At 38.1% G+C, this 26,574-nt stretch overlaps 1 protein-coding gene across 1 annotated transcript in view; it reads left to right on the top strand.

The window, feature by feature from the left end:
• The first annotated feature begins 742 nt into the window (after positions 1-742).
• PRRC1 (proline rich coiled-coil 1) overlaps positions 743-26,574 on the top strand; it is a 39,524-nt gene continuing 13,692 nt past the window's right edge. Inside the window, exons 1-7 of the mRNA XM_046000007.1 lie at positions 743-896; positions 5,372-5,494; positions 6,140-6,529; positions 8,477-8,637; positions 11,726-11,828; positions 15,563-15,726; positions 21,811-21,914. Of these exons, the coding sequence (XP_045855963.1) occupies positions 5,392-5,494; positions 6,140-6,529; positions 8,477-8,637; positions 11,726-11,828; positions 15,563-15,726; positions 21,811-21,914 (1,025 nt within the window). The 5' untranslated portion in view covers positions 743-896; positions 5,372-5,391. The remainder of the gene's footprint in view (positions 897-5,371; positions 5,495-6,139; positions 6,530-8,476; positions 8,638-11,725; positions 11,829-15,562; positions 15,727-21,810; positions 21,915-26,574) is intronic.

Below are 26,574 nucleotides of genomic sequence, written 5' to 3'. Positions count from 1 at the left end.
AGGGCTCCAGTCCAGGACCCTGGGATCATGACACCCGGGCACCTTATAAACCCAGATTTCTGGTTTCAGATTCCTTATTTCCCTCTCTCGCACACCGTTCACTTATTTATTTAATGTGCATTATTGAGCACAAACTGTTTCAGGAACTGCGTTAAGTGTGTCACATTAGGTTAAGAAGGTTAATAATCTTTGCCTTTGGTTTTTTCAATTAAGAAAAAGAATGTACATGTACTAAATATTGTTGGGGAAAAAGTAACAGTAGCTGCTACCCTTTTTCCACTTTCTTTTTATTTCTCTGGATGCAACTGCTGTTACCTGGAAATTTTGGTAAATATGCAAGTCCCCTGTCTGTCGCGTTCGTGAAGGGGGTTCCTTTATGCAGTTGGAGATTGGACAGGACGACTTGGGCTGGCTCATCGCTACTCCGTGGGCGGCCACCGCACAGGATAAGCGAGCTACACCTGGTAACGAGGATGCCGTTCTCGCGTGTAGGGCTGGGGAGTGGGAAGCATGACGGTGCTACTGGAAATGCTCCCAGAGGGGCCGGGGCGAGTACCCCCGTAGCAGCACCTCAGGTCCGAGGTACTCAGACGAGTTTAACCTGCGTTCCCGGGAGGGGCGGGGCGCGACGAGGCTCCCCGTGGGCGGAGCGCGGGGCGGGGCGGGGCGGGACGGGACGACGACGACGAGGCTCCCAGCGGGCGGGGCGGGGCGGTGCGTGGTCGACGTGGCAGCCGCAGGGGCGTGCGCCTTCGGTGGCCATTTTGGAGGCGGGGACGCGCAGCGGTGAGCTCTTACCGGCGTCTTCGTGGTCTTCTCCGAGCGGTAGTCTTAGCACCCTGAAGTCCTGTCCCGCACTTTTCAAGTGCCACGCATACGCTCTCTCGGGCCCCCAGGTGAGCGTCAGCCTGGCAGCGACGCGGGTGCTGGTGGGCGGCGGGATGGGATGAGGGCGCCAAGGGGCGCCGACCCCTCCAGGTGGGCGGGCCGGCCGACAGCCCCGCGGGATGATTAGGATCGCTTCGGAGCCCCGCAGTGGAGTCCCGAGCGCACGCTGTGCTAGTGTGGACGGTGCGGCCCGGCACGGGGACCCTTGGCCAGGCGAGCGGTCCCCGCCGCGCGTTTAGCACTGTGGGTGCGGGTCCTGGGTCCGGTTCCGGTCCTTTGCTCCGGGGCGCGGACCCAGCCTGGCGCCCCTAACCGTTTGGCTCCGCCTTCCAGTGCGCGGGCGGCCGGAACGGGACGGGCTGAAGGCGCCCGCTGACCTTAACCCGGCCGGGAGACGTGGCAGGGCCTGCGGGGAGGCCGCTGTCTCCGGGCACAGGATGCCGGCCGTTCCCGCCTTCTCCCGACACCTGGGTCCGCGCACTGGGAATGGCAGTGGGAAGGAGTTTATTTTTACCAGGTTCCCCTGGCTTTTGCATTCTGCTCTTTGTTCGCTCTTGGGACCGGCTTCCGGCAAACTGGCAAGATAGCTCCTATCCTCGATGGGCGGAATTTATATCCATTTCTGCCTGTCAGGGTAGGTATTTTTGAGTGACAACATGTACTTGCTTGGTAACATGACATTTTGGCGTTTCGGTCTTTTTGCTTTACAGCCACTCTTTCATTCAGTTAACATTTATGGAAGTTTATTTTGGGGTCAGAGCTGAGAATGCGTAGACAAAACTCTCACATCCTGCTTTGGCGTTCGTTTCTTAGAGCACCAGTAATAACTGCTTTTAAGGCTTTTACTTTGATCAAAGCTGCATTATTCCATTTCTTTATTGTATTCTTATAAGTAGCCATTCACTTTGTATCAGAAAAACCATAATGGATGCAAATTGGAAGAGGAGAGTCAGCCAGACTGAGGACTCAATTTTTCTAAGCTATTTTTCATTACTTTCTTTAATGTTCACACATTAATAACACTTTTTATGCTGAAAAGGTATGCACTAAAACCTTTACCAAGTCTGACACTTCACTGTAATCACAATAGCTTTTCTTCAGTAAGAAGGTTTATGTACACGGAATTTACCTAATAACCTCATTAAGCCACTTCTTAGTGTGTCTTTTAAAGACTGAAAGAAATTGACCCTTTGTTGCAGGTTATAAGTTGTTTTCATTGCACAGACTATTTTGCCAACACATGCATTAATTTAGGGATCAAGATTATCTTTAAACAAGACTTCTACTGGCCATTGTAAGGATTTGGTAGCATCTGTAAGGAGGAAAACGGGGAGATGAAAAGAGGTGGCTTTGGCAGGGAGGGATCAAGTCCCCAGAAGGCTGTTTGTGTTCCAGTTTATCTCCTTTTGGTGTAGAGGTGCTGAGTGAAAATATGTTTGTCTCCCTGATCCCTGGTCTCTACTTAAATGCCATAGATGTTTCCTCCACATTCACAACCAAACTCTTTAAAAGTGTTGTGTATTTCTACCTCGCCTCCTCCTACTCAGTCCAATTGAAACTGGCTTCTAGCCCTGCTCTTTCCATGGAAACTGTTCTCACTGTGTTCATATCTTCAGTTTGGAAAATCAGTGACATTTTTTCAGATATGACAGTACTTTGGCATTTCTGCAGCATTTGGTACTGCTGCCCCTTCCCACCTTGGAACTTCTTTGGCTTTTGGACACCACAGTCTCCTGGTTTTCTGCTTTTTGGTCATTTCACTCTTGGCAAGCTCATCTGCCAGGCACTTTTTCAAGGATTGGTTGGGTCATCTTTTCCTTTTCACTTGGTATTCTCTCTTTAGATAACCTTATCCCAGAACATGACTTTAGGACTCAGTAGACTGAAGAAACCTACACTTACTGCTAAACCACAGACTTCATCAGTGTCTCTATTTGGATGTTTCAAGGAGCTTAAACTCGGTATATCCAATTTTAAACAGTGCATAATGCCCCTTCCCAAAAAAGAAGGCATCAAACCTCTTGACCTTTTCCCGTGTTCCCTGTCTTAGTGAATGCATAGCCATCTATACAGTTGTGTAAGTCATGCCCCATCTCCAGTTTTTGAATCTACCTATTCTTCCCTATCTCCCCTGTCATCATATTAGTCTAGGCCAAAGCGTCTCACTCTTTCTACTACTGATATGTGGGGCCAGATAATTCATTCTTATGAGGGTTTTCCTGTGCCCTGTGCGATTTTTAGTTGTATTCTTAGCCTTTACCTAGTAGATACCAGTAGTCCCTCTAGTTCTGACAACCAAAAATGTCTCAGATGTTGCCCAATGACCCCTGGGTCCCTCCTCCCTTCCCTGCACATTAGAGGCACTTGCCTTGTGTGTTATCAGTTCCTATATGAACTACTTCTCTTCTTAATAGTCCCTCTGCATTTACTCTGACTGCCCTATGTCCCAACCTGCATACTGTCGTCAGAGGAATATTTTCAGAGCACAAATATGAATTGCCAAAAGCTGGAATTAGCCTAAATGTCCTTTACCAGACCAAGAGATAAACTGTGGCACATCAATAAAATGGAATACCATTCAGAAATTTAGAAAAAACCCAACCAGTGATACATCCAATAACTTGGATAGGTCTCAGGAGCATTATATTGACTTAAAAAAAAAGCCAGTCTCAGAATGTCATGTGCTGTATGGCTATTTAGGTAACATTCATTAAATGAGAAAATGATAGAGAACAATCTCTTGCCACAGCTTGTGGTTAGTGGGAGACTCTGACAAAGGAGCACCACGAAGGAGTTTCTTTAGAGTGATTGTGGTGTTGGTTACATGAGTCTTTGTATGATGAAACTTCATGGAGCTACACACACACACACACAAGCAGACACATGTAAAAACAGGTGAAAATTCGGGGTGCCTGGGTGGCTCATTGGGTTAAAGCCTCTGCCTTCGGCTCAGGTCATGATCTCAGGGTCCTGGGATCGAGCCCTGCATTGGGCTCTCTGCTCTGCAGGGAGCCTGCTTCCTCCTCTCTCTCTGCCTGCCTCTCTGCCTAGTTGTGATTTCTCTCTGTCAAATAAATAAAATATTAAAAAAAAAAACAACCAGGTGAAAATACAAATAAAATTACTGGTTACTAGTACAGCACCAGGGTTAAATTCCTGGGTGTGATCACTCTACTGCAGTTAGGTAAGATGCTGTTGTGGGGAGAAGCTGGGGGTAGGATACTCAGGAACTCTGGTCTATTTTTGCATCTTTTTGCAAATCTAAAATTTCTTCAAAAAAGTTAGAAGGCAAATATGTTATCCCCAGCTCGAATGCTGTATGGTGGTGCCTTTGTGTCCTTAAAAAACCCAACTCCTTGATGTGGTTTATAAGGTTCAACACCGTCTGGGTTCTTGCCTGTGTCTCCAGTCTTCATCTTTTTTTCTGTTCCTTGTCACATGGGTTTTCTTGAATATGTCTTGTCCCCTCTACCTTACGCTTGTACACTTGGTGTATATTCACTTTTTCTGGAACCTTCCCTACTTCTTTTCTGTTGCCTAATGAAATTCTACATCTTTTAGATCTCTGTTTATATGTGACTTCCTTTCCTCACTCAACTGAAAATTGTATTCCTCTCAAATAGGATGGTGTTCTTACCCTCAGAGCACATAATTAAGGCTACAGTTCATTGTTCATTGGTGGTATTACTTGACCCTCTGCTGTACTGGACTGTAATTATCTTGTTTGTCTTTGCTTACATTGTACGTCCAGAGGCACTGGTACAGTTTTTGGCTAGCGGTTGACTTTCACTGAGTATTTGTTAAATGACTGAACACATCAAAATCAAAACCAGAAGTTTTATTTAGAAGTTTTGATTTTATACCTGAGACAGGCTTGAAAGTTTTTAATTTTTAAGGAAGTTTTCCCATATTTTATAATCCATTTTTCTCTTAGGACCTTGCTATCTAGTTACCATATAACATTCTTGCTGAAGTTAGCATTTCTAAAACATGAGACGTATCATTTAGCCATTACTAAGTATGATTTTAACTGTGAACTAGAGGCGCTGGGAAGTGAGTACATTTCAGTTTCTTTTTTTTCATGTTAATAGAAATAGCCCATATGTAATGTTTTATGGGAAAAGAATAAGAAAAAACAAATAACATATTTTTATTTTAAATGTAATAGTAACTGGAATGAAAAGTCTAACATAGATTCATGTGGCAAAAATTGTATTAGTGAGTTACTGTTTGAAATTTATGAATAATATAAAATTATTTCTTAATTATAAAGTATGTGTATGAAAATGTTATGTGCACATTAAACATTGTCACAGACAATGTTTTTCTAGGAGTTTTGACAGAGCCTTTATCCAGAAATAGTGGCATTGTAAATTGTATAGACCTCTGTGTCTTGATGATTTTTTTCTCTTTTTTCTCAATTACTCTTTGAAACTACACTTGATTACTGTGCAATATATGTTCCATTTCTCTGTTTTTACAGTAAACCATAATTGAAGGAAAATGATGGAAGAGAGCGGAATAGAGACAACCCCGCCGGGGACTCCTCCACCACACCCTGCAGGCCTGGCTGCAGCTGCCGCAGCTTCCACCCCACTGCCTTTAGGTATGTGGCGTTGCCAGCCACTGGTGTGGCTGGATGGTAGTAACGATGCTGTTAACTTTTCTCAGAGTCGGTTATAAGAAAAATACATAGACGAAAACATTTCTGATTTTTCCCACGATGAAGGGAAGTGACCATTTTTTATTGAAGCCCAAAAGTTTGTTTTCCTTTGGGTAAACTTTTGTTCTCTATATTCATACTGACTATAAATCATCATCTTAGGACAAAAGTATCCCAAAAAGCATGTGTTAGTTTTGTCTCATAGTCTGTCACTTTGTGATGATCAGCCTCAGACTCCAAAATTTTGGAGTCACTGTGTAGGTTTTTATGCTGAAGGCATCAAGGGTGAAAAACAGCTCTATTTTCTTGGGTCGGGGGGAGCAAAATGAATGAAAACACAAAGATCTATTTACGAATAGGACTGTAACTTAATTTTATGTAACTGCTACTTTTAGTTAGGGGAGTTGAAAGGCATTTGCACTTAGTTGTATGTGTTATATATTTTAAATAACACATTATAGATAATTATTGGGTTATGGTCTGTTAAATTTTAAAATTTTCCAGTAAAAAAGTAATGAGATACTTTGAAAACTAAGTGAATGAAAAGCATTTCTAATTTTGTGGGGTTTTTTCCTTCCCATCTTCCAGCTGCAACCAGTTCTTTCTCTTCTCCAAATGTGTCTTCCATACAGTCCTTGCCACCACACGCGTACTCCACCCCTCAGCCGTCCCTCCCTCCCGTGAGGCCCTCGGCACCCTTGCCCTTCGTGCCACCTTCACCCGTCCCTTCTGTTCCAGCCCTCACTACTTCTATCCCACCTCCTGTCTCTCCACCACCTGCTGCTGCCTTCAGTAATCCTCCTCTATCCCACTTCCCGGCTTCATCGTCTGCCCAAAGCACTCTTTTATCTGCACCCCCTTCTGGTCCTCCCACATCGGGATTTTCCGTTGGGGCAACTTACGACATTACAAGGGGACATGCAGGAAGAGCTCCCCAGACACCCCTGATGCCGTCATTCTCCGCACCTCCGGTAACAGGTAATTCTCTCTTACTGATACTTTGAAATAAATGGCTACAGTTAATGTTTAAATACATTTTTTTAATAACTTCTTTATTGGTAAATAATTTATATATCATACAATTTACCCTTACGTTAAGGTATTTAATTCAGTAGTTGTCACAGTATTTACAGAGTTGTGTAGCCATTACTGTCATCAGTTATAGAACCTTCTAATCACCCCCAAAAGAAGCCCTCTGCCTATTAGCAGTTACTCCCTACTTGCTCCTGATGTTCACAGCCCCAAACAACCATTCATGAGCTTTGTATCTCTATGAATATACCTATTTTGGATTTTTCATATAAATGGAATCATACCATATATAGTCTTCTTTCATTTAGTGTATTTTTTTTGAAGATTTTATTTGAGAGAGCAAGTGAGCGAGCACATGAGTGTGGGAAGGGGAGAGGGAGAAGCAGACTCACTGCTTAGCAGGGACCCTGGTGCGGGGCTCCATCCCAGAACCCTGGGATTGTGACTGGAACCGAAGGCAGACATTTAACCTACTGAGTCACCCAGGCTCAAAATACCCCTCAGGGTATTTTTAAGTTCATCCACGTTGTAGCATGTGTCTGTGCTCTTTGTTTTTATGGGTCAGTATTCTGTAGTATGGATTTTCCTTCCACATTTTGTTTATTCATTTCATCCATTGATGAACTTCTGTGTTGTTTTCTACTTTATGGTATTACACATACTGTTTTTATAAACATTTGTATACAGGTTTTTGTGAGGACGTATTTTCACGTCTCTTGGGTATATAACGAGGCATGGAATTGTTTGCTTTCAGGAAACTGCTAGACTGTTTTCCAAGGCATTTGTACCATTTCACTTTCTCATCAGTAGTGTTTGAGTGTTTCAGTATTGCTGCATTACTTTTTTTTTAAACTTCTTTCATTTTTGCCGCATTACTTTTAATTCATGTCTTTGATTCCTGGAGTTTTCTGTTCTCATGTTTTGATATTTACATTATCAAAGGTGATGTTACTAGTGATAAATTTTGTGTGTTATAAAATGTAGAGTATGTATTCTGTATGTAGTGTCAGATAAAATTCTAAATACTTGTTCTAATATTTTGTATACTTACAGAGAGACATCAAGGTGATATTTGAGAGTTTTTTTTAAAGCTTTACTTAAAAGGATGGTCCAGGGAGTAGGGAGTATTTTTATGTAGCCAGGTAAAAATTTAAAACCAAATAAAAGCTTCATGTGTGCATTAAGTTTATGGTAATGGGACATCTTCTTTTTTAAATCGGTTTCACCTACTTTTCTAGCTTCCCTGGAATGATTGTTGGAAACCAGTATTAAAACTTCATCCTTGTCATCCTTTGCCTGTTACCTCTCATTTTAGGAAAAGAACAACTTTGTTCTGATTTTTATTAATCCAACTTTGCTAATCTACTTTTACTAATAAAATTTTTCGCATAGTATAGGCATTATGTCTATGTCTTTGAATATGTGAATTTTCTTTTTTGAGTTAAAGTAGGGCATATAAAATAAATATTAATCGTTACACACTTTTATATGTTGGTCTTGGGTGCTCACATCAATGATTTTTATGCATTAAAGGGATTAGAATTACAGTTGCCCACATCCAAGTGCTAAATAGGACCAATGGGAAGTACTTTTTGATACATATTTTGTCCATTTTCAGGACACTTGGTTAAAAAGTCTACAAAAAGGGCAGGAAATTCCTTCAGAATTTTGTTTTTGTTTGCATTTTATAAAGGTTCAGGTGATTCTTGGAGTGCATACCTCAGTCTTGAAATGCCTGAGTATGTATTTACATTATGTATGCCAAGAATCACCAAAACCTTTATAAAATATGAAAGCTGTTTTGAGTACTCATCTCCTATAGTGTATCTTCTTTTTATAGAAAATCGCTTATGAAATAAATTATATATATTGGAAATTTTTGCCATTTACTAGGTATTTTGCCAACTCCCATTACTCAGCAAGCCAGTTTGACATCTCTGGCCCAAGGACCGGGGACCACATCAGCCATTACGTTTCCGGAGGAACAGGAAGATCCTCGAGTTGGTAGAGGTCAGGATGAAGCATCTGCTGGTGGACTCTGGGGTTTTATTAAGGTAACGGGTATTGAGTTTGAAAGTTACACTGAACTTTTTATTTCGAAACTATTAGATATTCATTAGAATGATTTTGAAAACATAGAATGGTATAAGGAAAAAATAATAATTCTTTTTATTCGTATTACCAGTTTTCTGTAGTTCTCAGTCTTTTTATGTGCATATCTCTACAGTTGTAGTTTTTTTTTTTTAATATTTTATTTATTTGACAGAGAGAAATCACAACTAGGCAGAGAGGCAGGCAGAGAGAGAAGAGGAAGCAGGCTCCCTGCGGAGCAGAGAGCTAGATGTGGGGCTTGATCCCAGGACCCTGGGATCATGACCTGAGCCGAAGGCAGAGGCTTTAAGCCACTGAGCCACCCAGGCGCCCCCAGTTGTAATTTTTTAGATTAATCAAAATGGGTTAGTAACATGTGGACACTATTTTGTATCTTGTGTTTGTCTTTATCGAGCATATATCAGGAACATTTTCCCAGTCATAAATATTCTGCAGAAAAATTTTTTTCCTTCATGGCTGTTTTTGCCCTGCATGCCATAGGGCATTTATTTCCCGTATTTCGCTAATGTAGTTTAGCATTCTGTAATAGTAATTCTTTTTTTTTTAAAGATTTTATTTATTTATTTGACAGACAGAGATTACAAATAGGTAGAGAGACTGGCAGAGAGAGAGGAGGGAGCAAGGCTCCCCACTGAGCAGAGAGTGTGATGCGGGGCTCGATCCCAGGACCCTGAGATCATGACCTGAGCCAAAGGCAGAGACTTTAACCCACTGAGCCACACAGGTGCCCCTGTAAGAGTAATTCTTACAAATAAAACTATGATGAGCACTCTTACATGCAGATCTTTATGCCCATATCGTTTTATTGAGGTTAATTCCTGATGAATGTCAGGGTAAACATTTAAAAAATTACTTACAAAAATGACTCTCCAGGAGGGTTATATCAAAATAGACTGTCCCAGCATTTTTCACTTGCCGGCACTGATTATGAATTCAAAATAGAACTTTTTCTAATTTGATAGACAAAAAAACCAAAAAACATAACCTGTTTTAATTTACATTTCTTTGTTACCAAACTTGGACATTTTATTCATGTGATTTTTAAATTTTTTTTACTTTTTATTTAATTATTTGGTCATTAGTATTTTTCTTTTGTAAAGTCTCTAGTCGTATTCATTGCCCATTTTTTGAATTGGGGTGATTTTCCTTTCCAAATGAATTTGTAAGAGCGCCACATGTAGTAATATTTTATTATATGCTGTCATATATTGCAGTTTTTTCGTATTTTTATCATACATTTAAATTTTATTACTTTTTCTTGACACAAAAGCATCTAAATTTTCAGGAGTCTTTTTTTCAGTCTTTTCATTTTTTTATTAAAAATAACCTTCTCCCACCACAATATGTGGTAAATATTTTTCTGTGATTTCTTCTAGTTCTTTTATGGTTTTATTTTACTTACTTTTTTTATGGTTTTATTTTTTTATACCTAACCAATTTAATGTTGCTGACACTTAACTTTATTACGTAAAGTAGAAGTCAAACTTAATTTTCTTCCATCCACTTACTTGACTCCTCCAACATCCTATTCCAGTGTTGTGATATGTCATCTTTATCTTAGTTATGCGGTTGTTTGTTAATGTCAGTTTCTGGACTCTGTTCTGTTCTGTTGTTTGGCCTGTCTCTGCAGTATTACCTTACTATTTTAGTTATTGTTAATTCTGTTCATTATTATACTAATACTTAGTGAAAGTCTCTTCTGCTCAGGTGAGGATGGGGAGTATGCATTGATGAGTAAGAAAGAAAGGTCAGTTCCAAGTCTTTGCATTCTTAAAGATCTATCAGTATTTGGTTTTATAAGTTTGCCAGTTTCTCTCTACTTGAGAATTTTTATTTTTACTAGTCTTTTCTGTTAATTTCTCTAAATGAATTTTGGGATTACTATGTCACATTCCTCCCAATATTCAGAGGGTTTGGCTGGATCTTAATTATATATTAAATGTATTTTTGAATTGGTAGGTGGCTAACTAATTCACTACATTTGAATTTTATGTTTCACAAATACGTTATTTTTCTAAGCTTCCTTTTTTTTTTTTAATCCTTCTGTACCTTTTTGAGGTTTTCTTCATACAGGGATTACTACTACTTTCCCTGGTTAAGAGCATGTGTTGGTCTGTTAGCACTTGTACCCAACTCAACTCTACATGTCCTATAATCATTCTTCTAATACTCTGCATAAGATTGGTCAACAATTTTAAATATCAGCATTACGGATTCAGCTTTTTTCTGAATCATCTTGGTTCAGTGATTGGTTGGAAGATGTGGAATGATGGCCTGTTAGCCAGGTGCCATCTCAGGAGCCACTGCTCCCCTGAAGGTTTTTTTACCATGGGAGAAGTAGAGCACAAGAAGGGAATACTCAGACCTGGTTCCTTCTGTTTAATAGTGTGGTTTTAAGAATTCAGAGGAATAGGGCTGAGTTAAAAGAGAAAATTTGGGAATAAACCCAACAAACGGGAAGTAGAAAAAAACGTTAATAGAAGATAGCAGAGTAATATATATTAATAGCTAATTTGGGGAGTAAGAATGAGAAATGTTGATATTTTTATTTTTTATTATTCTTAGAGAACGAAGTATGTGTCTATGGAGACAACTAATTATAGTTTTTATTTGGGACCTTGATGGATAGGTTTTGCCTAGTCTATGTTATAAATAAGAAGATGTGAAATGAAATTAAAATATATACATACAAAGAAATAAGATGCATATGTAGGGATACATGTTTAAAATGAATACGTATGAATATATACAGCCATAAAATGAATACACATATGTGTGTGTACATGGAATTTCTAGGTCAGTGCTCCTCAGAATGTAGTCTGCACACTGCTGTGGGTCTGTGAGAAAAAGAGAAAGTGAGAGTGAGCCTTTTGAAAACTTAACAGCAATTTGACATTGCTGTAGCCTTGTTTTTCTTACATTTTACCAAATTACAAGTCTGTGATGTATCAGAAACATTAGAGTTTTCTTTTCACCATCAGGTGTTCTTTGCTTAGAATGGGTGTTTATGTGTTATTTTATCTTGTGCAGGGTGTGGCTGGAAATCCTATGGTGAAATCTGTGCTTGATAAAACAAAACATTCAGTAGAAAGCATGATTACAACGCTGGACCCCGGCATGGCTCCATATATCAGTATGTACTTAAGATAGAGCAGCGTCTGCCTGTGTTTTTAAAGTATGTGCCTTTGTCAGCCTCTCCTATTACTCCATAGTCTTGTAATCAGTGAAAATCCTCTTATGTTGTAAGTTGCTTGTAAGTCTTAGTATTATTAATTTATCTTTTTCTTAGTCACAAATTTTGAAAACGCCATAGGATGAACTTTGGGAGGAATAAGACCAATATGCATTAGTATACGAATTAGTACACTTTAATTGTAAGTAGTATATTTTAATTGTAAATACGGTTATTGTTGCTTTGTATGAATTTTACTTTATTCACTAAGGACATTTGAAGTGATACTTGTTTGTATTTGATTTTGGTAAGTGTCCAGTTATCTGTTTTAATTAAATGTGATTATGCTTAACCTGGATAATATTTTTAGAGGAAGTTAATCTATTTATTAAGAATATCTGATTAATAAGTTTGGCGGGGAACCTATTTTAACCACCCTTGAATCCTCCTTCCCAAGAATTCTGTAGACATGACTTAGGCATACATGCTGTCTGCCATTTAATTTTGAATGTACCTGTCCACTATGTGAAGAAACAACCACTTTAGCGGGATCTGTGGTCAATTATTAGTCATTCTGTTAAACATAGCAACTTGGAAGCCAAAGCTGTGCACTAGAACAGAGATTTTCAATAGCAATAAAAAATCAGTAGCTTTCAGTAGTCCTGATCCTATTGGTAGTTTACAAACCAGTTAATGTCAAAGGATAAGATCTTAGTCAGAATTATCATTTATGAAGTGCTTGCTCTGCCAGGCAGTTCTTAGGAACTCTGCAAGGTAAGTTTCCTCAAGTTGTAGATGAGGAAGAGATGATCTCTCTGAATCTGGGTTCAGAGAGATGATTATCCTCAGCCACACAGCTTGGTGGAGCTAGATTGAGCCCATGTTCAGTTTGTTTCTGCACTTAGCTAATTTACTTCCCTGAAAGTAGAAAAATTGATTAAGTATCAAGTCAGCTGAATTTTTCTTTGTGTTTGTAACTGCCAGAGGATTTAGAAATTGGACCCTACCATAGATGAGACTTCCTATATTCATAATAATTGGGTTTGACATAATTCATACATCATATATATTTTTTTTCTTCATGAGGTCATTTTTTTTTTAAAGACATTATTTATTAGAGTGAGAGAGAGCACGAGACAGGGGAGGCTCAGAGGCTTCAGAGAAGCAGAATCCCTAATAGGTGGGAATCCCCAGTAGGTGGGGAACCCCATGTGTGACTTGATTCTAGGATTTGGGAATCATGACCTGAGCTGAAGGCAGATGCTTAACTGACTGAGCCACCCAGGCACCCGACACAAGCTCATATTTTGAATGAGGGAAAGAAAGGAGTTAGTACTTTTGGAGTCCTTGCTATTTTAATAGGTACTGTGTTAGACTGTGAAAGCAGTTATTTACTCCTTAGAACAAGCCCTATGAGGTGGCCGATACTTTGCTGTGAAGAAACAAGCTCAGTGACTTCACCGACGTTAACAGAGCTAATGAAGTCAGGATTCAAACCCAAGGCTTTATCTCAGGCCAGTAGTCTGCCTGACATCAAGAAAAAGGCAAAAGATGAAGGGGGCAGGGTTCTGGGGGAAGGTATAAAATGAAATGTCTGTTAGTGAATATCATAACTTAACATATGATCGTAATCAGTTAATTGTAAAAAGCAGTAAAACTAATATGAAAAAGTTGACACCTTATTGACAGGCGGTGAAAGCAAGGCCATTCTGATGTAACAGAACTTGGATTAAAACCCAAGGTATTTTTGAGAAATATTCTAGAAATCATAACACTTTCAGATGTATCAAGAAAACACAAGAACTGTTAGAAATGGATTGTAACACAGTTTAGGTTCCTACATTCTTAGAATTACTTCCCCCATCATCATTAAAGGTGGCACTGCTTATTACAGAAAGGCCAAAAAAGCCTTTTGAGCTGAAGTTTAGTGGAATGGTACTCGTCTCGGGTCAAGAGACATGTCCCACATGAAGAAAAAAATGAGTAAAAGGTATATTTCTTCTTTTCTCTCCTATGGGACTCAGTGCTTTTAGGTTTTAGTAAATTATGAAATTCTAGTAAATATGGGATCTGTAGATCATACTATTAGGAAAAAAGATGATGTGATAAAAAAGCCCATGTAAATTTTGAAAATACTGTCAGTTGTTCCACAACATACTATGGAGAAGCACAGTATTATTTCTGGGGCAAAATGGTTTACCAAAGCATTGGTAAACAAAAAACAGCTTTCTGGATAAATCTATTTTACTAGTGATAGCCACTAACACTAAGTAGCAAAATATGCTGTGTTTAGAACTAGGTCTTGGAACTGAGTGTGTCACAAAATGTTAGATTAAGATTTTTTTAAAAAATTAGGTGTATTTGATTCAAATTACTCTGTCTAGATGGTAAAAAGGTTTTAAAAACAATTGAAAGTAAAACTTCTAAGATTTTTATTTCATATCTTAGCCTTTTTAAATTTCAAGTTTTATATATGTTGGTATTGCCATTTCCTTATATGCTTGCACATTAGGACAGTAATAGATGTTTAATTTATAACTAAATATCCTGTTTGTGGCATTTACTGTTTATTTTTTTCTTTCAGTGATAAAGATGTATGATAAAAAAGTTGACTCCCACATGTAAACTGTTTTGTAGATAAAACACGTATTTCATGGCTGTCCTCGTTTAGTGCAGACTTCTTTTCAACTCCCAACAAATTACTTATCAGTAACAGTCTTCATTTTCATTTTCTGTTGTGTATCCTAAATGTGTAACTTGTATTTCACAAGTCACATAGTTCATTTCTGTGATTGCTCAATAGTTGAAGGCCTGGGAATTCCAATATCCCCACGGTATTAGAAGTTTGTGTATAATAGATGTGTATCTTTGTTAACCAACAGCAGAAAACCATTTTGATTTGCAGCCTTAAAATGCAGTGTTTCAGCCATAGTTTAAACTTATTAGAAAATGAGATCTCGTGAAATTAAGTGACATAGTAGAAAATTAAACTTTTTTCATAGCTGTTAGAACATTCCTTCCCAAACTGACATCTGTGGAAAACTTTCTAGGAGTGGATGTTTGCATATTCAGATTAAGTATGGAAAGTACTGGGTTAAAGTCATGAATTTTGACTTTTTGTTTTCTCAGAATCTTGATGTTAATGTTCATTGTGAATTTCCAAGAAAGAAACGTGTAGAGCATCTCCTAAGCTTCTTTGACCACAAAATGCTGTTTTAAGGGGGAGGTACTAATGAAAAAACTGTTCTGTCTGTGGCACAAGGGATACTCAGAACCATTAGGAGGATGTACTGTATTCTGCCTGCAGATGAGACTCCCTCAGATAATGTATTAAATGCTCCTTTTTATGTCAGGAAAAGATGGTAGTTTGGGTCTAAACACTTGTAATAAGATGCTGAGAGATGAGGGGATGAAAATGCGTGTGATGGATCAGCTGTGTAGTGAAAAGAGGACTTTGGAGTTTGACAGATACAGGTTTGAGTCCTGACCATGGCTAAGTAGTAGCTGTGTCATCTTGGACAAGGCCTTATCAAGTCTTAGTTTTCTCAGCCTATAAAAAAGTTCATCATTTGTGTCTTGCGGTATTTTGTGAGATTAGTAATAATTGTATACTAAAATGTTAGTATATGGCATTTTTGCTTAACAGAATTTCAGTATTTTATTTTGGAATTAAAATTTTCTTCTGATCTTTGTAGAATCTGGAGGTGAACTGGATATTGTAGTGACCTCAAATAAAGAAGTAAAAGTTGCTGCTGTCCGAGATGCCTTCCAGGAGGTCTTTGGCTTAGCTGTGGTCATAGGGGAAGCTGGACAGTCCAATATTGCCCCACAGCCAGTAGGCTATGCAGCTGGATTAAAAGTGAGTAATACAACACCTTTTTTCAGCATAAAGAAACTGGCAGTTAATTTTTTCATAATTCTGATGATAATCTTTGGTCTTTATGGAGCTAATGGGTTTTCACATTCTGAGGTATTGACTGTCTTGGTTTTTATTTTGACAACGGTTGTGTTACGACGATACAGTGGAGTTCTAATTTAAAGAAACTCAGGGTCAGGTTTGATGCTTGGGGAGGGGAGGAAGCACATGCAGAGAACACAGAGAACAGTTCAGAAGAAATCTTAATCGATTGCTAACCTGTAAATCCTACTGAACTTAAACATTTTATACTGAAATTATAGTATTACTTGAATTCTCTAAGCTTTATAGTACTATCACTGTTAATAATAATTTATACTTATGTATTTCTTCATAGTTTTGGAAACTCTAACATATTTGAAATTTTCTAGAGTAGTAATGGGGTTCCAGTAGGCAGGTTCTAGATGGACCCTCTAAGTCTGCCTTTTCCCTTGTGCTTGCTGATGGGACTCAGCATTCATCAGAAAGCTTTCCCTTGCTTCCTCGCCTTGATTCTTCCCTTCTCCATCCTTTTAATTCCCTTGTCTTAAAGACCCAAGTAGTTAGCACCTTACAGGTATGTATTACACCTTTATATAACCAGAGTTTGTCAGGATCTCTTTTAATGGAGACCTATTAAATCTTACTATCAGTAGTAATATCAAAAGGAGGGCACTGCCTTAGTTTTTCCATAGTGAGAGAAGAGGATCTTGTGACCAAGTCTATACATAATAAATTCCCCGTAACAGGGACAGATGATAGGATAACTTACTTTAAAGAGAAATTTCATACAGCGCATAGTGACACCACCACTTCAATATTACACAGTTTGTCTTCTGGCCTGTTACTATTAAAAAATTTGTCCCACATCTGCATAAAACCAGTCCCGTTCCCAGTGAACTAGAACTGGTCCCCCCAAACCAGTGAAGGTTAAAGTTCCAAGAATCCTGTCCTCCCATATTATTTATTTATTTTTTACCACCAGCATATAGACACACAGGAACAAATGAACACTGAACCAGGTCATCAGCATACAAATATCTCTCCCACTTTCAAAAGCAAACAAAAGAAATTTTTAACAGATTTTTTTTTTTAACCTCCTCTTCTCGTGATCTACTACCTTAATTTTTATTTGCTTCTTTTTGCAGCAAAACTCCTCCACAAAGAATTGCCAGCATTTTATCTCTAGTTGTTCCCTTCATATTCTCTTACCCCTGGCCCCATCAGGTGCTCAGCCTGACTCCCCAGAGAATGCTGTACAGGTCAGCAGTGTTCCCCATCTTGTTTTGCCTGTCAGTGGCTTTTGAGACAGTTATTATTCTTTATTGTTTCTTTCACTTGACTTCTGAAGTGCCACACTTTTTTTTTCCCCCTGTCTCACTATTTGCTCACTCCTCTGTGTCTCCTTTGTTGGTTTCCCCTAATGATCTTGTTTTTACATTCCTTCCCTCGTGAGCTTGTACTGTCTCATGGCTTTAAGTACCATCTGTGAGTGGACAGTTTCAAGGTTCTATCTCCAGCACTGGCCTCTCACCTAAACTAGATGCATGTAGAAGTTGTCTTCTCAACACCTTAAACTGAATGTCTCAAACTTAACTGTATCTAGCATCCATCTACTTTTCTTTCCTCCAGGCCTGCTCCTTTAGCCCTGTCCATCTCTGTTCATTGATGGCAGCACTATCCTTCCATTTTCTCAGGTGAGAAACCTTAGAGTCACCCATAACTTCTCTCTTTATCCATGTCTGGTTCTTCAAGAAATCTTGTTCATCCTCCACACTTGTTCACAGTGTGTCCAGCATCTGACTCCTTCTCACATCTCCACTGCAGTGTCTCTCTAGAACCTTGCCATTGCCTACTACGAGGCCATCCAGTTTTAGTGTTATCTGATAAGGTAACTGTGTGGCCCTCTAGGTCATTCTGAACAGAGTAGACTGGTTATCCTTTTAAGTCATGGTCAGAGCATGTCACTTGTGATTCAGCACTTTATATTTTACTCATTGTAAACCCACATTCCTTAGGGTGGCGTCCATGGCCCCAACACAGTCTGGCTGATGTGGCATTTGTTTCCTTTCTGGCTGCTTCTCCAGCTGACCTTCCCCTTGCCCACTCAGGCCAGTCACGTTGTCTTCCTTCTGTTCTCCATACTTGGCTGGCATGCTCCTCTCTTAGCCTTTTCTCCAGCTCTTTCTTCTCTTTGGGACATTCTTCCCTCAAATATATACTTAGTTGACTTTCTAAACCTTCTTTAAGTCTTCACTCTAGTCTTCCTTGCATTTTGAGGTCTGTCCTCACTGCCTGCTGAGTACTACATTCCACACTTACATACCAAGATTACCCTTCCTCTCCTCTCTGTTTCCTTTCCTGTGGTACTCAGCACCTTCTCCTACACTGTCATTTAATTTTATATTCATGTTTTATGTTTTCCCACAGGAATTAAGGTGTTCAAGAGCAGGAATATTGATTTGGGTCACGGATGTGAACTCTTAGATGTTCTTTAAAATGAGTATCTAGCAGTTTTATCAAAATGTCCAAATGCTAAACATCAGGGGTGCCTGGGTGGCTCAGTCAGTTATATGGCTCCCTTCGGCTCAGGTCATGATCCCAGAGTCCTGGGATGGAGCCCTGTGTCGGGCTCCCTGCTCAGCGGGGATCTGTTTCTCCTTCTATCCTTCCCCCCTGCTTGTGATCTATCACTCATGTTCTCTGTCTCTCTCTCAAATAAATAAAATCTTCAAATAAATAAATAAAACCTTAAACACCAGAATTAAAAGTACAGGGGTATGTTTTTAAAATTATTTATTTCCTCAAGTAAACAGTCTAGTATGCAAAATACTTTCATTGTGAGGTCTGCTTTCACTTTTACTTTAACACCCTATCAGTTTCATGAGGAGAATAAAGATTTTTCATTTAATAGCACTCTAGTGGCCCATCCATTGTGATACCTTGATCAAACCTCCACAATCAATCAGTGATCTTCAGACTGGTCTAGAAGTACCTCTGTTGATACATGAAGATTTTACAAGGTGTAAGGAGACCCAGAGAGTTTTAAGGAACTCTGTTTCTTCAGCTTCCATATGTACTCTTGCCTAAAAATTTTCTGCCTGAATACTTACCTTAATTAAGGTAACTTGTTCTCCTTTCCCATCTCCCCCTTACAAAGCCCACTTCGCTTCCTTTGGGAAATGAGACATACCTTGTATCCACTGAATATTCACGTGATACATTGCCTCCGAACATAAAATACTCCCAAGTGTCATCTGAAGGAAGGGACAATTCAAAATAGTGTTTTTGTGGGAATACAAATGACATAATGCCTGGGTAAAACCCTTTTGGAAGTCATGTGGCTTCCTTTTGTTTGTTCCCATCAGAAATAAAGAGGGGACCAGACAGAGTTGTCAACTGATAGGTCATTAATTTTTGATGATAAATCACCATGTGATATTTGGAGTATAATTCAAAATTTCAGTTTTTAAAACAAGGGTCTTAAATATTTTGTTATAGTAAATATTATTACATAGAAGATACTTAAAAATCATTGGTGCTGTTCTTGAAAGGCTGATATTTTTTCTGAAAGAAAAACCTCATCTTCTAGATCATACTTCAGTTTATGTTGTGGTTTCAGTAGTGTCTGACAGATTCATTTGTGCTATTGGTTTTGCCCTTCAAATTCAGACATTTGGGTTTCTTTTCCATAATTCTTAATAAAAGCTTAAAATCAAAATTCATTAAAACTGATACATGCATAGGAATATCATTTATAAATTTATCAGTTCTTTATTCTTTTCAGAAACAGAAGAGGGAGCTAATGAGAAGAAAAATAATATAGAATCCTAGAATATTAAAATTTCAATCCAGATTTTTTTTTACTCCCCATCAGATTGTATTTGAAGTGATTGGCTCTTTGAAGGAAAACTGAAGTTTTAAGGAAATAAATCTGCTATAATTAAGCCCCTGAAACTTATGTGCCAACCATTAATTTCATCAAAAAGCGTGTCATAGTTACAACCACTGTTTTATAACTTATATTCGTCAAAGATGTAGATAACATTTACATGCACATTAGAAGCAGCATTGGATTTTGATTAAACAAAATTGCTTAGTGTAAACTCTTAGTATACAGGGTAAGCTCTGGGGGCCTTTCTGTACCTTTCTTCTGTTCGAGATGATTACTTGAGTGTGGCCTCAAAACTATGTAATTCTTGATTCCTTACACTTGTGAAAATAAAGTTAAAATTTCATTCTCAAAACATTTATAAGGGCTAATCTTAAAGTGTCTATATTTGTGATTCCAGAAGATGCCACACTTAATTAACATCAGAGGAGAAGAGGCACATATAACCCTCACTTCATTTTTCTTATGAAATAAAAAGCTCTGTGCTGTAGGATAGTAGAAAATGAACAAGCTTAGTTTCCTGGAAGCATCAGATCTAGGGCTATTTTGTTGCACTGCTTAGCTGAGGTATCTTCAAAGAGCCAGGGATGACTCTCCTAAATATCCCACTAATCCTGTAATAGTTTTTACTGAATTAACATTTATTTAAACTTAACTCGTAACCAAATTTAACCATTGCTGATTTCCTCTTGGGCGGAAAATGATTTAGGCAAATTTACATTATTTAGTGTAACATCTGTTAAATTTTCTTTCAACAGCTGCCTCCCCATTCACTGTTACTAGATTAACATCATTCAGATTCTTAACATAAGTGATAAAAATTTTTAAGAAGGCCCTTATTTTCTTCCCTTCTGTTGGGTTAGACTGTTGGGTTAGACTGTGCGTGGTACTAGAGAGGTAAGAGTAAGAGTCGATATTAGTATAGCTTAATTCATACCTTCTTTCATCCTTCATCATTATAAGCTAATGTCTTAAATTGGTTTATCCATTTTCATGCACTGGTCACCTTCTCCTCTTTATTTCTCTTGTCTCTGAAATAAGTTCAGTTATCTCTAGAAGTGTCCTAGCTTTTGAAATTCTCATTTGATAAAGATTGACCACTTTTTCTTTTTTTTTTTTTTAAATCTTTTTTTTTTTTTTTTAAAGACTCTATTTATTTATTTGACAGACAGAGATCACAAGCAGACAGAGAGGCAGGCAGAGAGAGAGGAGGAAGCAGGCTCCCCACTGAGCAGAGAGCCCGATGCGGGGCTCGATCCCAGGACCCCGAGATCATGACCTGAGCCGAAGGCAGAGGCTCAAACCACTGAGCCACCCAGGCGCCCCTTGACCACTTTTTCTTATTCACTACTTACCTCTGCTGTCCATAGTAAAAGTAGGTTAATGTATTATCCATGGTAGTTTTATTCAAAAAATAGAACACATTTTGTCTTGCTTTTTGAATACTTACTTTCACTTCCCTTGTGAACACTGCTAATGAAGTGATTCAGATAAAGTAGTAAATAGCAACTTTATTAAAAAACTTGGAGTTTTCTACCATAAGAAATGTATTGATGATTTTGAGTTATCTGTACAGTGTTCTCAGTCCCTCAGTTTTATTGCATACTAATAATTTTCTTAAATAAGTTTTAGGGCAATATACACATTTGCAGTTAAAAATAAATCACCAGTCATTTTCATGCATATTTTAAGGCTATATTTAAAGGAAGTAAGAAGCCAGAGAAAAAACATTCACTTTGATATGATTGCCTACCTAGATACCTCAAGAGAAAATGAAATAAAAACTAATAGGACTGAAAAAAGATTTTTATCAGTAAGATAGCCCTTAGCAGATCAACATTAAGAAGTACATAGTTTCATTATATTAGTAATGACCAATTAAAACATTAATATAAATATCCGTTTCATAGTAGCAACCAAAATAATAGTGTAGGAATAATTTAGAATGTGTTGTATGAACTGTTAATACCAAGGGGCACATGATTGGATTTTTTTTTTTTTTACTATTTACTTTTTATGCTTCCATATTTTTTGAATATTTACATATATAGGTGTTCATGTGTAAATGTATTTGTGTACTACTGTATAACCATAAATTAGGATATTTGATACTGAATGATTAGAAATGGTCTCTAACCTCCATGGTTGTCATTCAGGGTGCCCAGGAACGGATAGACAGCTTGCGTCGAGCTGGAGTGATCCATGAAAAACAGACTGCTGTGTCAGTAGAAAACTTCATTGCAGAATTGCTACCTGACAAGTAAGAGGCTTTTTTTTTTTTTTTTTTAATAACATAATAACAAATTTGCTTTCTTGTAGTGAAAACTCTCAGGATCTACTTTTAGTAATTTTCAGATACACAATACAGTATTATTAAGTGTAGTAGTTACTGTGCTATACATTTGATCCTCATGACTTATTAAATAACTAAAAATTTCTATCTTCTAACCTGCTTCACTCATTTTAGTCACCTCTGCCATCACCCTGTCAACAAGTCTGTCTTTGTGAGTTTCTTATTTTTATTCCATGTAAAAGTAGGATTATATGGTATTTATTTTCTCTGACTTATTTCCCTTAGTATAATGCCGTGAAGGTCCATGCATGCTGTTGGAAATGGCAAGATTTCCTTCTTTCTATGGCTGAATAATGTAATGTGTGTGTGTGTGTGTGTTTATGCACACACCACATTTTCTTGATTCATTCTTTCATTGATAGCCACTTAGGCTGCTTCCATGTCTTGGTTATTGTCAGTAATGCTGCAGTGAACCTGGGTAGGGGGTGCGTATATATCTACAAGGTAGTGTTCTCATTTCCCTCCAGTAAATACCCAGAAGTGGAATTGCTGGATCATATAGCTCATTTAATCTTTTGTGGAACTTCCAGATCGTTTTCCATAGTGGCTGCAGCAGTTTACATTCTTTTTTTTTTTAAGATTTTTTTTAATTTATTTATTTGACAGAGATCACAAGTAGGCAGAGAGAGAGAGAGAGAGAGAGGAGGAGGAAGCAGGCTCCCTGCCGAGCAGAGAGCCCGATGCGGGGCTCGATCCCAGGACCTGGGATCATGACCTGAGCCGAAGGCAGAGGCTTTAACCCACTGAGCTACCCAGGCGCCCCAGCAGTTTACATTCTTTCAAGGACTTTCTTTTTCTCCATATTTTTTTCCAACACTTTTATTTTTTTTACTTTTTGGTAGTAGCCATCCTAACAGGTGTTAAGGTGATGTCTCATTTTGGTTTTGATTTGCATCTCCCTAATGAAGAGTGATGTTGAGCATCTTTTCATGTGTCTGTTGGCCATCTCCATGTCTTTGGAAAACTATTCAGAGCCTCTGCTCATTTTTTAATTGGATTCTTTTTTTGCTCTTAAGTTCTTTGAGTTTTTGATAGGTTTTAGATGTTAACACCTTCTGAGGTATGTGATTTGTGGAATGTTTTCTCCTCTTCAGTGGGTTGCCTTTTCATTTTGTTGATGGTTTCCTTTGCTGTGTAGAACCTTTTTAGTTTGATGTAGTCCTACTTAATGATTTTTGCCTTTGTTGCCTTTGCTTTTGGTGTCAAATCAAAATATTATCACCAAGATTGGTATCAAACAACTTATACCATCTTCTAGAAATTTGGTTTGTGGTCCTGAGTTCAAGTCTTGAATCCATTTGAGTTCCTTTTTGTGTATGGTGTAAGTATTCCAGTTTCCCCAACACCATGTATTGTACAGACTGTACTTTTCCCATTGTATATTCCTGGCAGTTTGGTGTAAATTAATTGGACATACAGGTGTGGGTTTATTCCTCAGTTCTTTTTTCTATTGGATTGATCTTTGTGTCTATTATTATGCCAATACCATACTATTTTGATGACTATAGCTTTGTAATATAGTTCAAAATATAGTTTGAAATCAAAGAGTGTGATGCTGCTTCTTTCTCAAGATGGCTTTGGCTATTCAGGGTCTTGTGGTTCCATACAAACTTGAGGGTTGTTCTGCTTCTGTGAAAAATGCCATTGGAATTTTGGTAGCGATTATATTGAATCTGTAGATTGCTTAATGAATACTGTGAATATTTTAACAATTTTAATTCTTCGAATCCCTCAGTCTGGAATATTTTTTCATATATTTGAGTTTTCAGTTTTTTCCATTAATGTCTTACATAGTTTTCAGAGTAGAGATCTTTCACCTTCTTGGTTAAATCTATTCCTCAGTGTTTTGTCCTTTTGGATGTGATTTTTAAGTGGTATTGTTTCTCTAAGTTTTCTTTTGGTAGTTTATTAGTGTCTAGATATGCAACAGATTTTGGCATATCTATACACTACAGATTTTGATTTTTTATTCTGCACCTTTACTGAATTCATTTATAAGTTCCAAGTTTTAGAGTTTTTGTTTTGTTTGTTTGCTTGTTCGTATTGTTTTTCTGTATGTATCATGTGATCTGAAAACAATCACAGGTTTTCTTCTTCCTTTCCAATTTGGATCCCTTTTATTTGTTTTTCTTGCCTAATTGCTCTGGTAAGGATTTTCAGTACCATACTGAATAAAGGAAGTGGAAAGAGTGGGCATCCTTGTCTTGTTCCTGACCTTAGAGGAAACACTTTGAGCTTTTGATTGTTGAATGTGATACTAGCTATGGGCTTGTCATATGTGGCCTTTATTATTTTGAGTACATTCTTTCTAAACCTGTTCAGAGAGTTTTTATCATTACCAGTAGTTGAATCACATGCTTTTTCTCTATCTTATGAAATGATCTTATAATTTTTGCCCTTGATTTTGTTATTGTGTTGTATCATGTTGGTCTATGGATGTGGAACCATCTCTACATCTCTGTAGAATAAATCCTAAATGATGTGTATGATCCTTCTAATATATTGTTGAATTTGGCTTAATATTTTGTTGAAAATTTTTACTTATCTGTTTCTCATGGAAATTGGCCTTTGATCCTCTCTTCTGTTGTATCTTTGTCTGATTTTAATATTGGGGTAATGCTGGCCTTGTAAAATGAGTTTAGAGGTGTCCCTTCTCTTTTTGTTTTGGAAGACTTTGAGAAGTGTTGGTAGTAATTTTTCTTTAAATGTTTGGTAGAGGGGCGCCTGGGTGGCTCAGTGGGTTAAAGCCTCTGCCTTCGGCTCAGGTCATGATCCCAGGGTCCTGGGATCGAGCCCCACATCGGGCTCTCTGCTCCGCAGGGAGCCTGCTTCCTCCTCTCTCTCTCTCTCTGCCTGCTTCTCTGCCTACTTGTGATCTCTGTCTGTCACATAAATAAATAAAATATTTAAAAAAAAAATAAATAAATAAATGTTTGGTAGAGTTCACTAGTGAAGAGGTCTGGTTCTGACAGATGTCTGTTGGGAGGTTTTTGATTACTGACTAGAATCTCCTTACTAGAAATCAGTCTATTTTTGATTGATTTTTGATTTCTTCATGATTCAGTCTTGGTAGGTTATATGTTTCTAGAAATGTATCTGTGTATTCTAGGTTATCTAGTTTGATGGCATGTAATTATTCAGTAAGAGGCTTATTTTTTCTTTCTTATGAGCAAAATACAGTTGGTTCTGAGGGTATTGAGACTGAATATCTAGTTAAAAAAAATTTGATATTCAGTCTTCAACTATCCTATTTTAGAGAAAATTATATTCTGGTCTAGCTATATCATCTAACTAGCTATGTCATCTCTGCTACCCAGGTTCCTCTTTTTTAATTATAAAATGGAGATAATAATGCTTACATCTTAAGATTGGTGCTATTATATTCAGTGACTATATACACAATTTTAAGAGGATACAGTGCTGTTTTGGCTAAGGTAATTGACCGCCGGAAGCCAACATAGTCATTCACACAGTTACTCAGCGTAATGGAAGGTATGGGCAACAGGGCCTGGTACCAGTCATCAGGTTTGAGATCTGAGCAATGATGCTTCTCTATTTAGTTTGGAGGATATTCAGAGAACCATATTCATTATGGTCTTTTAAGGGCTTTGTACTTTAGTTGGCTTTTTTATGGGAGAAATTATTTTTAAAATGCTGAATTTATTTATACTGAAAGAGCTTCCTAACTGTTGAAATCGATCTTTTGTAATCACATTTGGTTTTGTTATATTTTTTTGTTTATTTATTATTGAGCAGCGTTGTGCCTGGGACTTAATGGCTATGGTATATTAAAGATGTTCTCCGGCTCTGAGGTTATACTGCTGGCCAGTTGGGAGAAAATATGTACACAGATGAACAGTTTTAAGTGACTGTATAAAATAGTGTGTAATTTTTTGCTGGTAGGAAATATATACAATTCAAGGAGAAATAATTGAATATCCAGGTAGCGTCAGATGAGATATGTGAGTGAGTGGGACTTGGACGGGATTGTGAAGATTACAGATCTTGGGGTGTCTGGGTGGCTCACTTGTTAAGCTCTGCGTTCAGCTCAGGTCATGATCCCAGGGTCCTGGGATCAAGCCCCAGATCCGGCTCTCTGCTCAGCCTGAAGCCTGCTTCTCCCTCTTCCACACCCCCCTGCACCTCCCACCCCCCGGCCTGTGTTCCCTTTCTCACTATGTCTCTGTCAAATAAATAAATAAAATCTTAAAAAAAAAAAGTACAGGTCTTTCACCTTCTTCGCAGAATATATTCCCAGGTATTTTACTCATTTGATGCACTTGTAAATGGGATTGTTTTCTTAATTTCTCTCTGCTACTTTGTTATTAGTGTGCAGAAGTATACCAGATTTCCATGTGTTGACTTTGTGTCTTGCAACTTCATTGAGCTTATTCTTTGAGTTTTGTGGCATCTTTAAGTTTTCCTATACATCGTGTCATATGCTCTTTCACTATTGACAGTTTGACTTCTTCCTTATCCAGTTTGGATGCCTTTTATTTATTTTTTCTTGTCTGATTTCTGTGGCTAGAACTTTTAGTGCTATGTTGAATAAAAGTGGTCAGAGTGG

This window comes from Meles meles, chromosome 3 (genome assembly GCF_922984935.1).
Source record: "Meles meles chromosome 3, mMelMel3.1 paternal haplotype, whole genome shotgun sequence".
Lineage (NCBI taxonomy): Eukaryota > Metazoa > Chordata > Mammalia > Carnivora > Mustelidae > Meles > Meles meles.
This window is presented reverse-complemented; position numbering and strand designations above follow the sequence as displayed.